This window comes from Pseudopipra pipra, chromosome 2, assembly GCF_036250125.1.
Source record: "Pseudopipra pipra isolate bDixPip1 chromosome 2, bDixPip1.hap1, whole genome shotgun sequence".
Taxonomy (NCBI): domain Eukaryota; kingdom Metazoa; phylum Chordata; class Aves; order Passeriformes; family Pipridae; genus Pseudopipra; species Pseudopipra pipra.
The window spans coordinates 16701981-16716058 of record NC_087550.1 but is presented as its reverse complement, the minus strand read 5'-3'; the positions used below and the strand labels follow the sequence as shown (position 1 = coordinate 16716058).

The 14078-nt window shown below is 40.5% G+C and overlaps 1 protein-coding gene across 2 annotated transcripts; it reads left to right on the top strand.

Moving 5' to 3' along the window:
* The first annotated feature begins 433 nt into the window (after positions 1–433).
* Positions 434–12182, top strand: CCT8 (chaperonin containing TCP1 subunit 8). 2 transcript variants are annotated; one of them, XM_064644032.1, is made up of 16 exons: positions 434–575; positions 2429–2519; positions 3118–3197; positions 4369–4518; positions 4783–4963; positions 5682–5743; positions 6425–6562; positions 7011–7189; positions 8135–8201; positions 8282–8369; positions 8477–8592; positions 9803–9874; positions 10049–10213; positions 10618–10737; positions 11171–11269; positions 11941–12182. In XM_064644032.1, exons 1-15 carry the CDS (start codon positions 516–518, stop codon positions 11261–11263), a joined length of 1662 nt encoding a protein of 553 aa, XP_064500102.1. In that variant the 5' UTR covers positions 434–515; the 3' UTR covers positions 11264–11269; positions 11941–12182. The 2 variants fall into 2 exon arrangements, with proteins under 2 accessions (XP_064500102.1, XP_064500103.1); XM_064644033.1 differs by lacking the exon at positions 11171–11269.
* Positions 12183–14078: the final 1896 nt, after the last annotated feature.

Here is a 14078-nt window from a genome sequence, read left to right as displayed (position 1 = left end):
CCTGCCCACGGCAGGGGGTTGGGACCAGGTGATCTTTAGGGTCCCTTTCAACTCAAACGGTCCTGTGGTTCTAGGATACTTATTTTTCGTATCTGTGCATTGCGCTTCCACTTGGACAAGTCAGATAAGAACTAAGCAAAACACTTGACTGGAATCTGCTAAGTTTTATGACCAGTGCTTGCCACTGGTGCCCAAGGAAGACTCTACACTGCTTCTGGGACTTGTATTACCAAGTGTCCTGAGGAACGCCTTGGGAATGGCATGCTGAGCTCGACAAGGAAAGGAAGACTCCGAGGGAGCCGGCCCCAGCCCTGTATTGGCGGGCGCGCCTTTCCCGACGCTCTTCCCGCTGCGGCGCCCTCCGCCCCCGGGCGGCCCAAGGCCCACCTCCTTCCCTCTATGCCTCCCTCCCTCCCGCTCTGAGGGGCGGAAGGACGGCCCGGCCCCGCCGCGCGCCTGCGCCGCCCCGCGCTCCCGCCGTGCCCTGCGCGCCGCGGCCCCGCAGCGGAGCGGAGATGGCGCTGCACGTCCCCAAGGCCCCGGGCTTCGCCCAGATGCTCAAGGAGGGGGCGAAGGTGAGATCATCTATGGATGGATGGATGGATGGATGGATGGATGGATGGATGGGTGAATGGAAGGGTGGGTGGGTGCAGGAGGAGTCTCGGGGCGGTGGCGCGGGGAAGGCGCTGGAGGGCCGGCGGGGCCCGGCGGTACCACGTGCCCCGCGGGGCGGGGGCCCGGCGGTTCGCGCACTGCCCCCCGCCCGACCCGGGCCCCTCCGCCGTGGGGATGGGCTCCGGCCCGGCCCCGCGCTGCTGGAGGGTGGCGCCTGGCGCACGCAGCCTTCGAGAAAGCTCTGCCGGGCCCGGAGGGGCCGGGCGCCGATGCGCCCTTTCGAGCTGTGTGCCCCACTCGTGCCCGCGCGGTTTGGATCCTTTTACAGCAGCATTCAGCCGGGCCCTGTCGTTGAAGCTGTTCAGAAGAGTCCCACTTTTTATAGGAACTGCTTGACTCTCCCTGTGTCTTTAAGAGAAGGACCTTTGTCAGCGCTGCAGATCAGTGCAATATTTTCCATATAATTCTTTTCCATAAATCCATATTCATTGTATTTAATGTTAGCATAATGGGGATTTTGGTGTTATGGAAGGACTGTGCCTTAATGAAGCAACAGCTTTCTTTGAAAAGAACAGAAAGCAGGCAGGTGTAGGTTTTTTTCTTATTATTCACAGAATCAACCGAAGGCTTTGGATTGGAAGGGACCTTAAAGATCATTTAGCTTCCACCCCCCTGCCACTGGCAGGGATACCTTCCACTAGAGCAGGTTGCTCCAAATCCCATCCAACCTGGCCAGAAACATTTCTAGGGAAGGGGCATCCACAGCTTCTCTGGGCAACCTGTGTCAGAACCTCACCATCCTCACAGGGAGGAATTTCTTCCTGATGTTTAATCTAAACCTGCTTTCTTTCAGTGTAAAGCCATTCTCCCTTGTCCTGTGGAAAGTCCCTCTTTCCAAGCAAGAGACTTCTATTATGGGGAAAAAATAAGAAAATTTCTGTTTGCTGCTACTTAATAGGAAGAAGAGTGAAGTTAGCAGTTCTGAAAGCCCTCTGTGTTTTTTTTTAGAATCGTTGGAGTCAATGGCATACTCAAGGGCAGGGGCAGAACAGGGAAACAAAGTGGCCTTCCTGCTGGTTCACTAAAGGAGAATTCAAGGCCTAAATAGCAAGAGCTGTCTTCTTCTGCAAAACAAAGGAGTCAGCTGGCATTCTGAGATGTTTTTGTATTTAGAGAGTATACATTGGAGAGTACCTTTCTCTCTTATGGGCCACACAGTATGTTTTGTCCTACTCTTTCTTCTTTCTTAAGGCCCTTTCTGGGGATCCTGTCTTTTCTTAAGGTTTCAAAACTGAAGCCAGGCTGATCACAGCCTTAAACACAAATATTTTACTAATGATTCTTCTGAATTTTCAAAATGCACATGTTTGAACATAGAACTGAGTTAAATGATTTTTGTGGAATACAGAGCTGTGAATAAAAAAGCACGTACAAAAATCTCTGCTAACAAAAACCCCCTTACCCTTCTCCAGTCTTGTCTTGGTTGTTTTCTGTTTTCCTTTGTCATGTCACAAACTTTTTTGGAAGACTGAGGGGGTGCAAACTGTATTGAAAGTTGAGTCACTGTTCAGATTTTCTGTTCAGAAGCTTTTTGTGCCTGCTGAGCTGCCTAGTTGAGAAGGAGAAAAGTAGTTCTTTTCTCGCCGTCTTTGGGTAAGGTTTGGTTTCCATTTAAACTGTAAGTGACATCAATTTAAATGAATAAAAAATTTTCAGGGCCTCACTAGATTGATGCTGCTTTGATGAGAAGTTACTAGCTCATGACTTTTTTTTTTTGTTAGCCTAATTCTGATCAGATCATTTTTCTGTTTAGCATTATTCAGGACTAGAAGAAGCTGTCTATAGGAACATCCAGGCGTGCAAAGAACTTGCTCAGACCACCCGTACAGCTTATGGACCAAATGGTAAATAATTCCTAAAATTGTTGCCACTTTTTTGAGACAAATACTGTGTTTGGAGACTAAACATACCTTGACAAAGAAGCAGCTGTTTGTTTCTTGAGGAAACACACTGGAATTGCTGTAGAACTGTAAATATATCCTTGTGACTATACAAATCAGATTTTGTTTTGTTAGCTCTTGAGTTAAGTGCAGTGTATCTGCCTTTGCCGTGGTTTTGTAGCAGTTACTGTGTTCTCTTTGCTGCCCTACTGCCATATGAAAGAGCACAAAAACTAAAGGAAAGATGATAACACGGCAGGTAGTGAACTTAACCATAACCATGGCCAGTCAGATATACGAAAACAAAGTGCGTTCTCCTGGATTGGTTAATTAAACAACATGCTAGTATTTCTGAAGAGAGAACTGCTTATTCAGAAATTATTGGTTTTTCCTTCATGTAACACATTTCCAATGTTATTTGGAAAAATATTTTAAGTTCTTAAATTATAAATAGGGCCAGCATTTTAATATGCAGGATATACCTGAAAGTTTTAAAACTGTCTGCGTAAAAAATATTTGCATAACGAATTATTTTAAAAATTTTTTTTGTTTCCCTCATTAGGAATGAACAAAATGGTTATCAATCATCTGGAGAAGCTTTTTGTAACAAATGATGCTGCTACTATCCTGAGAGAGCTGGAAGTAAGTTTTCTTGCTTCAGAAGACGTCAGCTGTGAACTGGTGTTTCTGTTCCTGGGTTGCTATGATTCTGACTGTCAATAGGGAAATGCATGTCACTGTGGCAGATTATTTACATATGCCACTTTGTAAATAATTTACCTTTTTCACTGAATTTGAGATCCACAGTGAGGAATATAACTCTGTAAAGCAGCATTAAATAGTTGTAGGAGAAGCTTAATAATTCCCTACTTTTCCCCAAACCACTGTGTAGACTTAGAAGAGGGTATGTCTAGAAATACAGTGTTCTGGAAAAGTCTGAATGAAATAGTTGTTGTGTGTTAATCTCCCAGTGTTGTTGGTTGCCATGTTCTCCTGTCTGCTTAGAATCCGTCAGGAGAATTTAAGAAGCTGTGGGTATAGCAGCATCCTCCTGTAAATACTGTGAAAGCATAAAAAGGCTGTTCTGTCCTAACTTTTCCTCGTACTGTCAAATTCATATTTGTGACACAGCACAAATAATATTTTCCTGAATTCTATACTTACTGACAGAAACTGTGCAAATATTAAGTATTTCCTTACTGAATGCGTTGCGTTAGTGTTCAGTATGAGTAGAATAACTGGAAGTCTCAGTTCTGTTTTTAAAAAATAATCTGCATACTAGTGACCTTATCTGATGAGTTTTGCATGTTACTTTCTGGTATAAAATGACAACTGCTCTGATTTTATTCAAGAATACAGCGTTTTGTTGCATTTATTTGAAAGAAAGGGGAAGCAGCGCAATCTTTTAGCAGAAAAAACCCCCACTAAAGTTGTAATTTAGATGTCTGCTTTGTTACACATGAATTCAGCCTGAAGATCTAAACTCTAGAGTGCTTTCTTGTTGCAGAGCTTAGTTGTGAAGCCACTGCATCCTGTAAAAATAGCAGAGAACCAATATCAGAGATGTATGATTCATGTTGTAGGGGCAGTGTTCAGTTCTCTGATTTTGTTTTAATATAAGTTTGTACTTTTTCTTATTAGGGAAGTCAGCCAATTAAGGTAATCTGTGCTGCTTTCTTTTCCAATTTTGTATGTTCTTAGTATCTCTAGATACAATTTGAAATAAAAGAGCTTATACTGGATGTGCAGAAAAGCCTGGAGCTGCATTCTTAGGTGGGATGTTAGTAACCAAGATGTATACTTTCTTTTAAAGGTCCAGCATCCTGCAGCAAAAATGCTTGTTATGGCTTCCCACATGCAAGAACAAGAAGTTGGAGATGGAACAAACTTTGTCCTTGTTTTTGCTGGAGTTCTTCTGGAATTAGCAGAAGACCTTCTGAGGATGGGGTTATCTGTCTCAGAGGCAAGTTGTATTGTTTTTGCAATTCACGTAGCTTGAATCTAGATTACCACTGGTCAGTATTTCTAGGTTGTAATATTGTGAGTCACCTGTTTTCTTATGAACTAATTTTTTTAGATAAAGATGTTTGAAGGAGAACTGTTTTGCTGCTTGTGATCGCTAGCTTCCCTTGAAAACTTCTGCATTTGCTGATGTTCTATGGCTGTTTGAAAAGGAGAGAAAAGCTGTATGAAGCAATGTAGTGAATATTTATTGTTTGATGCACAGGTGATTGAAGGATATGAAAAGGCTTGCAAGAAAGCCCTAGAAATTCTTCCAGACTTGGTGTGCTGTTCTGCAAAGAACCTTCGAGATGTTGAAGAAGTGGCATCTTTGTTGCACACTTCAGTGATGAGCAAACAATATGGCAATGAACATTTCTTGGCAAAGCTTATTGCTCAGGCCTGTGGTAAGTGGACAAGAATAGATGTGTGCATGCATCTAAAAATCTGGGTAGGTTTGCTTATGGTCGTTACAGCTGCATGTAAGACAGAAAGTATGGTTAGTCTAACAGATTGGATTGGGTGGAATGCTTTAGCCTCTGAAATAGGGCTAACCTTTCTCCTGTTTAACTCTTCATTGGCATTGTGGCTCAGAAAAGGTTTGTGTTTCCCACTAAACGTTTATAGAAATAGCTTTGTGGTCTTTTTAATGCAGAAACCCCTCTTTCTCCCTCTTTTTTTTATAATTAGGAAGATGTATTGCTCTTCAGATAAGCTGTTAGTAGTCTCAGCCACAGAACAATGGAAGCAAGACTGTAGTTCTGTTGAGTTGTTCTTTCCCTTTAGATTTTCAAGAAAAAGCCTTCATGTTTAGTTCCAGTGTTTTCTCAAATATTTATAGTCAGACTTTTCTCTTGAATGTACATGTATGAATCAATATTTGAACTCAGTTACTGAGCAGCTTGAATAAGTGTTGTTTATTGATTACTACCTTGTAAAAAACCAAAGTTTCTGTTTCTCTTGATGTCAGTTGTTAGCAGGTGATAATTGTCTTGAATTTAGGTAGGCATCTTAAACCATTGAAATTTAGTACTTCAGAAAAATTCCAGGGATTTTTTATGATGCCATTGCTCTACTTTATTCATTAAGCAGCACGAATTATTTTTTTTTTTTTTTCCCAAACAGTTTCCATTCTTCCTGATTCTGGTCATTTCAACGTTGATAATATCAGAGTGTGCAAAATTGTGGTAAGTTTGAAGTAGCTAGCTTTACTGTATTATTAACTGTACACAGTTTAATGAAGGTTAATCTCTGAACTTTGAAAGAGCCTTTTCTAATTTCTGTTGTGTTGTGGCATGCATAGTAGATTTTGAAAATGGGTCTTTATTTTCCTTGTTTAGTGCCCAGTAGCAGCTTTCAGAAACAAAAATCATTGGTATTGAAAGTAATCTCAAATGGGGACAGTGTAAGACTGTTTGTTGTTGCTGAATAAGCTAAAGTCTTATTTCTTTAAGCTGCAATGATAACTTAGTGTGTTACATGCAAATGATTGTAAGATCTGCTTTTCATGCAGTGTAGTGCAGCATTCTGAAAATATGATGTTCCCTCATTTACAGAATCATAGAATCACAGAATGATTTGGGTTGGGAGAGACCTTAAATCCATCTAGGCCTCTGCCATGGGCAGGGACACCTTCCAGTATCCCAGGTTGCTCCAAGCCCTGTCCAACCAGGGCTAAAACACTTCCAGGGGTGGGGCAGCCACAGCTTCTCTGGCAACCTGCTCTAGTGCCTCACCACCTTCACATTAAAGAATTTCTTCCTAATATTTAATCTAAACCTACTCTCTTTCAGTTTAAAGCCATTCTCCCTTGCCCTATTGCTACATGCCCTTGTAAAAAGTCTCAGATTCCATTTATTTCCTTTCAGGGTGCTGGTATTTCTGCTTCCTCAGTACTGCATGGCATGGTTTTTAAAAAAGAAACTGAAGGAGATGTTACTTCTGTCAAAGATGCAAAAATAGCCGTGTATTCCTGCCCTTTTGATGGGATGATAACTGAAACTAAGGTATGTTGAAGCTCAAAATAAGTTACCTCTCTAAAAATAAGAGCACATAAACATAGACTTTAATATTTATATTCTTGACACTTGGTGATTGAGATATTTTGGTTAATATTGATTTATTAGTTTAAAAAAGTTCACAGAAAATGTTTGAACCTAATTTTGCTTCACAGGGTTTTTGAGAGTGGGGAAGTAATGTTGGTTTTTTTGGGTTATTTGAGCCAAACTGCATGCTTGAATGTCTGAACCTCAAGGTTGTCTAGAAATACCAGAATTGCCCCTTTGGTTTTTTTTTTTTTTGACTTGTTTTACTTTGTTGCCTATGAAAGGTATCGGTATTACAAAATAAGATGACTTGAGGTTTATGGATAGACTGGGAGACAGAATGGTTTGTCAGAGACTCGTAGGCCTGTGGTTTAGTGCTGAGATGATAACTATGTATGTGTTTCACTAGGGCACTGTCCTCATAAAGAATGCTGAGGAGCTGATGAACTTCAGTAAAGGAGAAGAAAATCTTATGGATTTGCAAGTCAAAGCTATTGCTGACAGTGGTGCAAACGTAGTAGTAACGGGTGGCAAAGTGGCAGACATGGCTCTTCATTACGCCAATAAATACAACCTTATGTTAGTCAGGTAAGTACTAGAAGAGCATAAAAACGTTTGGTCTGCCAGATTTATGAAATGCACTCACCATCTTGTCGCTTAGCTCTCAAACGAATTACCAAAAAAATACTGCAGATTAGTTGTTTTTCTACTGAGTCAAAATCTGACCTACAATTGGGTTGTTTCACAGCTTAAGTTTCTTGGTAGAATTTCATCTTTGTATGACAGCTAATGGAGGAGTAATTTGTGTATAGGATAGTTAATGTGCTTTAAGTGTTTCTATAGCACACTGAAATCAAGAACATCAAAATTTCTAGATCTAGTAAAGAGGGATGTGACCTCAAAGGCATGTGAGACTATTCCATAATGTTTTCTCCTCGTCACAGTCTTCTTGTGATGATTTAGCAATGATGAGAATGCCTTCGTGCATCACTAATGTGTTTATAGATGGCAATTCTTAATAACTGTGTGTCTTTTTTCTGTTCTGTTTGTCTTCTTACTTATAAATAAAGCATATTTGTAGATCCTCAAAATATAGTCTGCATAACATAAAGTCAGATTTACCAGCAGCAGCTCTCAACGTCTCACAAAAATAGGTGGTGCTTTGTTGAAAGCTGTAAATTTATTGGCGGTGTCCAAAACATTTGCACTTCTGGAAATGGGATGTGGTTCTGTAATGTCTTGTATAACAAAGGATTATTACAGAGGCATTGTAAAGATCAATTCAAGTTTTTTGCATTAGAGGAGGAAGTTTGATAATTTCCATGTGTTTGAACCTCTTACTTGTTTTTAAATTCTTAGAAAATAGTCTTTGCACAGCATCACTGAAAGTAGATAATTATAACTCAAAAAGTAGTTGAATGGATTAATAACTTGATGCAGTAAATTTTGATCTTGTCACTGGTTTACAAAATGCTGCTGAGTTAAGAGAATATTCTTATGTATTAATGTTGTTCTGGAAACTTGTTTTTAAAGATTGAACTCCAAGTGGGATCTGAGGAGACTCTGCAAAACTGTTGGTGCAACAGCCCTACCCAGACTGGTATGGACTTTTCAAATGAGGAGCAGGAGGGTGAGAAATGATGAGCAGTTTCACCTCTTAACTCTTGTTTTTCTTTCCAGACTCCCCCTACTCTTGAAGAAATGGGTCACTGCAGCAGTGTGTATTTATCAGAGGTTGGGGATACACAAGTTGTTGTGTTTAAGCATGGTATGTATGTTCTGTAGAACTGCTAGCACTGCTCTTCTAGAAAGTGTGATGTTCGTATGTGTTTTATCTGTAAGAGAGTTAATTCAGTAATGCATATGTCTGAACAGAAAAGGAGGATGGTGCCATTTCCACTATCCTCATTCGTGGATCTACAGACAATCTGATGGATGACATAGAGAGAGCAGTGGACGATGGTGTCAATACTTTCAAAGTACTCACAAGGGTAAGTAGCGAGAACACGCAAGTTATCAAAAGTGAGCAGGGGGTCAGTTTGAGGCAAGACTTGTGCCTGCTTTGTGCTCATTTGCTACAAAGGCTGTAGCAGGTATATATGTTACCTGCTTAGGAGCCTTCTGGAGTTGTAGAGAAGGCTGTGCTGTACTGAGGTGTAGAGAGCTCTCTAGAGAAGATTGCTGCCAACGCTGTTGTGAATATAGGATACGTAAAAGGTGGTGCTCAGCATGTACTGCACTCATTTTTTCCAGTAATGAGTGAATGCTTGAAGGTAGATTAGTTTTGTCACTTTTTAATGACAGTCAGCTCTTTCTTGATTTACACTCTAAATGTTTTGTAATGTTTTGTAATGAGACCAGGCACAGAAGAAAATCTAGATAGCTTTGTCATTCAGGATCAGGAGGAACTGATTGGTTGCAGACTAAATTTCTAATTCATTTGTATGAAGACATGCTTCCTCCACGTGATACAGATATGCTTTTATGGAAAGAACTCAGTCGTACAGGTTTTTTTTTCTGAGCATCTTTTGTGGACTTGGCTATTATTCTTTCTTTTTTTTTTTTTTTTTTTTAATACATAGGAGGTTTCTGTATTTACTTGGAAAAAGGCATGCAAAAATTGTTAAAACTGTTTGACCCTTAATCTCCTGTACATACCAAGACATGCACATTAATTTAGAGCACAGAAACGCTGTGCGTTTATGATTGTCTCCAGGAGTTTTCATGGCTTACAATTTATGATGATTACTTTTTGGTTTAAAAGACCAGAGTTAATAGGTAAATGCCTAATTTAAAATGAAAGAAAACAGAAACTCCCAACACCTTGTGATACCTGTTGACATATTAAACTTAGTGTACAGTGGATTGGCTTTCTGCATGATATTTCCCACCAAAATAATAGAAAAGATGAGAAAATCTAGGAATGCTATTATTAGTTAGCCAAGAGTTGAAATTGTTTAAAAAAAGCCAAACAATCCCAGACACAAACCCCACTGCATTATTATTTTGCTTTTTATAAAGTGAATGAGTAAATTCTGTTAGATTTCCCTTATAATGCACGTTTGTTCGGAAGCCGTTTCTTAATAAGTCTGTGTGGAATGAAGTTCTGTTGCACTCTTGATGGAGTATAAAAGTCCTGAAAAGTAAAAATTAATAGATGATTCAAGCAAAAAAACTGTTTTGGTGTGGTCTTGTTCACAGGATAAACGTCTTGTTCCTGGAGGTGGTGCGACAGAGATCGAATTAGCCAAGCAGATTACATCTTACGGAGAGGTACAGCAAATGGGCTTCTTCACTTCTCAGTTTTTCACATCTCTTACAAAAAATACAAAAATTACTTCATACAAACATATATATATGTGTGTGTGTTAATAAAAAATGTAGGGGAAAATGCCATCCTGTCCTAAGGTTTTTGAAATGCTGACATGGTTTTCAACTTCACTTTAGTCCTGTCCTGGGCTCGACCAATATGCCATCAAGAAGTTTGCTGAGGCATTTGAATCCATTCCTCGAGCACTGGCAGAAAACTCCGGAGTAAAAGCTAATGAGGTCATCTCCAAACTTTATGCTGTGCATCAGGAAGGGAAGAAAAATGTTGGATTTGATATCGAGGTAAATAGTCTCTCATGTTACTTGGTGTCCTGCAGCACAGGATTATATTTAAAAGTACTTCTATTGGAATGAAGTATTTATAGATTATTTTAAATCATTGGAAGCTCTGCATTGCAGAGTCTGGAATAGTAACTTGTTAGAATTGAAATACTTAAGTGTTCTAATCAGCAAGCAGTTAAATTCAGCACAGTGTAGTGGCCCTGTAGGCCAGTAGGAGGTGAGGTGGGATACTGAACTAATGTGACTGCAAATAAGTCTTCAGTAATTATTGGTTTTGTCTTCCTGCCAATGGATTAGGAATGAAGGTGTTCTGAAGGGAGACGGATGAGATCACAGAAGTGATAATATCTTGCTAGGTAAAAGCCTGAGAAAGTTTTGAATGATGTTTTTCCCCCATCTGATAGGCTGAAGCTGCTGCAGTGAAGGATATGTTGGAAGCTGGTGTATTAGACACATATCTTGGAAAATTCTGGGGTATCAAGCTAGCTACAAATGCGGCAGTAACTGTCCTAAGGGTTGATCAGGTAAGCTTACAGTAATTTGGGTGCTGAATTGAAACCTTGCAGAACCCTCATGCAAAGCAGGTGAATCTTCTGGGAATGCAAGGTGTAAAAATTAATGGTACTTGAAAATGTGGTTTGTTTATTTCTTATAGTGAGGAAGTAATTTGTTCAAGAGCTTGTAATCTGGAATGGTGCTGCTTCTATGGCAGTGCTATTAATGTTTGTTGGTTTTGAGTTTTGTTTTTTAAAGATTGGACAGTTGATACTTGTATTCAGAAAGTTGTCCTGACTTCTTTAGGAACAAGATGTAAGAGAAGAAACCTTCTCTCATGTATTGTTTTTACACGAAAATCCAATTTTTAGGAATAATAGAGGTCACAATCTTAATGATAAAAGTCTTTATTTATTTTGTGAAACTTTAGCAAAAATGTATTTGCATGTAAAATTTCTGTAGATTATTATGGCAAAAACAGCAGGCGGTCCAAAAGTCCCTAAACAACAAGGACATTGGGATAAAGATGACTGGAAAGATGAGCCTGAAAAATAGTGTGCAGTAAGCTCTGTTTTCTCTAGCAGAGAGGTATCTGTGTGTGAGTGCATGCATGAGTTCATTGACCAGCACGTGGCAGGTTGTATCTTTGTTGATGACACATAACACTGCTGCCTTCTGCTGTGTGCTGATGGCTACACCCCGTGTTTGTGCCTTTGCAAATGAATTTTACTCCTAAACCCAAATTTTCATGGAAGGAATGACAAAAATGCAGTTTCAGTTTTACCTTACTTGTCACTATAGCAAGTGCAGAGAATGAGCCTTTAACATGGTAGGACTAATGGACTTCACAGTTTTAAAGTGTGACATTTAGATGTGATAATTCAGAACAATAGCTCTGATAATGCTGCTTTCTGTAGCGTGCATCCTGTAAACTAGTCTGTTGCCGGTCTGTTTAGGCACTCACTTTCTGTAGACTAACTGGTCTGAATTTGCATGCAGAAATGAGGTAAAATACCTTTTTTGTTGTGTCAGGATTCAGCTTCTGCCTTTTTAAAGAAAAAATAACTAAGTTGTGAGTATATTGATTAGGTGGATAATAGTAATCACTGGCTTAGGCTCAGAGTAGGGAAACTGCATGAATTTAGTGAATGCTAACAGCATCAGTGGCTGTAAGAGTAGGGTAAAAGCCTGATTCTAACGTTAGCTTTTTCTACTTCTCTATTCTCTTCAAGATCATTATGGCAAAACCAGCTGGTGGCCCTAAACCTCCATCAGGAAAGAAAGACTGGGACGAAGACCAAAATGATTGAACAGTTTAACTGTATTTCTTAAGTGACGTGATTATGTGAGGTTTTTAATATCCCAGTTGGAACCTGTTGCAATGTTTTGCTTTTGCCTTTAAGTTATGAACAGTGTACAATGGAGTGCAGAACTTCAAACACTTCAATAAACATACTCACTGTTAAAATGCTAACACTCATTTTATTTGGACCTAGCATGACATGGTTGTTCCCAATCCATGAATGTGTAGGATGACAGTGTGTGGGTGTGGTGAGCTGACCCTGACTGGCTGCCTGACACCCTCTCCCAAGGAGGAAGGAGACAACTTCTCAGGCTCTGAGATAAAAGACTGGAGATCACATACCAGTGACTGTCCCAGGCAAAACCAACTCAACATACAGGGACACCAAATGAGCGTGCTGCAGGGAGCTCATAATCTGTACTTGTTGCAGCTCTTTGTGCTCTTATTTGTGCTCCTTAGCCAATACTTTGAGTGTAAACATTCAAATGAATATTGAAAGTGGGGTAGCAGGTCTGTGGTCCCTGCCACAGTAGCCCCTCTACTCTGCTCTCGTGAGACCCCCGCTGGCATATGGCTTACAGTTCTTGTGCCCCCAACATCAGAAGGGCATGGAACTGTTAAAGCAAGTCCAGATGAGGGTGACCAAGTCAATAAGGGGACCAGAGAACCTCCCTTACGAAGAGGCTGAAAAAGTTGGGGCTGTTCAGCCTGGAGAAGAGAAGGTTGCATGGAGACCTCATAGCAACCTTCCAGTCTGTGAAGGGCGCTACAGGAAGCCAGAGAGGAACTCTTCATCAGAAACTGTAGTGACAGGACAAGGGGGAATGGGTACAAACTAAAAGAGGGGAAATTTAGGTTAGATATATGGAAGAAATTCTTTACTGTGGAGGTGATGAGGCCCTTGAACAGGGTGTTCAGAGGAATGGATGCCCCATCCCTAGAAGTGTTCAAGGCCATGTTGGATGGGGCTTTCCAACACAAACTATTTTGTGATTCTGTGATTCATTTTTGTTACATGCATCTATATCCTCACCCTTTTAGAGTTGCCATGCTCTCAAAACAGGAGCTTGACAGCAGTGAACTGCATCACATTCTAATGACCTTAAAAATAAATGCTGAGCACAGCACTAGCTGGCATGACACAGAGCACTGGAATCTTTCAACTGAAGTCCCCTGTTAAGATTTGTCTTAGAAAGCAAACTAACAGCGTGTGTGTCTCCAAGTAGCTTGAAAGAAGAACTGCACTTGAAATTCAAGCCACTTCACTAATTAATCCTTTTATTACTCTTGCCAGTGCTACTCTGTCTCACAACCAGAAAGGAGTGGAAGGCTAAATCAAGTCTGGAACTGTCATATGCCTAAATAAGGCTGCCATACAACAGCTCTTATGCTTGCTTTAGGCAGTTGGTAGTATGGCTGCAAAATAAACTCAGCTAGTTTTCTGAGGGATTGGCATACTGCTGCATGAGTGCTAGTGCTGATGGCTGTAAGGGTTACAAGAACACATAAGACTGCCCATTTTCCTAGTAATGCCGTTGTGAAAAATGCACTGAATGTAAGCAGCTGCTGTTCTAACATGCAGGAGCCAAGATTTTATTTACATGAAAGTCAACATGAAGCCTAGCTTGTGGAGAAGTGAACTTGAAAGTTACAAGTCACTGCAGGACTAGTTTTCCTAAGCCTGCAGTGCAGAAAGGGCTACACTGGACTGTACTGAAAGGGAGAGAGAGGCAAGTGCTGAGCCTTGCCCAAACACCAGCACAAGAATTCTTAGAGAGTTTGCAACTTGAGGGCTCCTCCATTGGACATAAACCAACAGTGGAAAGGGAGCTGACACTCCAGTTTTCTCTAAGATGTGTAGGAAGAAACAGCTTCTTATGCTTGGAACCCAGGTCTGAAAAACACAGGGAACACATGATGGCCGAGACAACTATAGTTCAAAATTATAGCTGGTCACTTTAAAATGAAAAAGCTGCTGACCAAGATTTATAGCATCTGCAGGAAACAAAAAGGAGCAGTTGCTTGTCTAAGTCAACACCCAAATTACTGAATGGAAGCTCAAAGCTG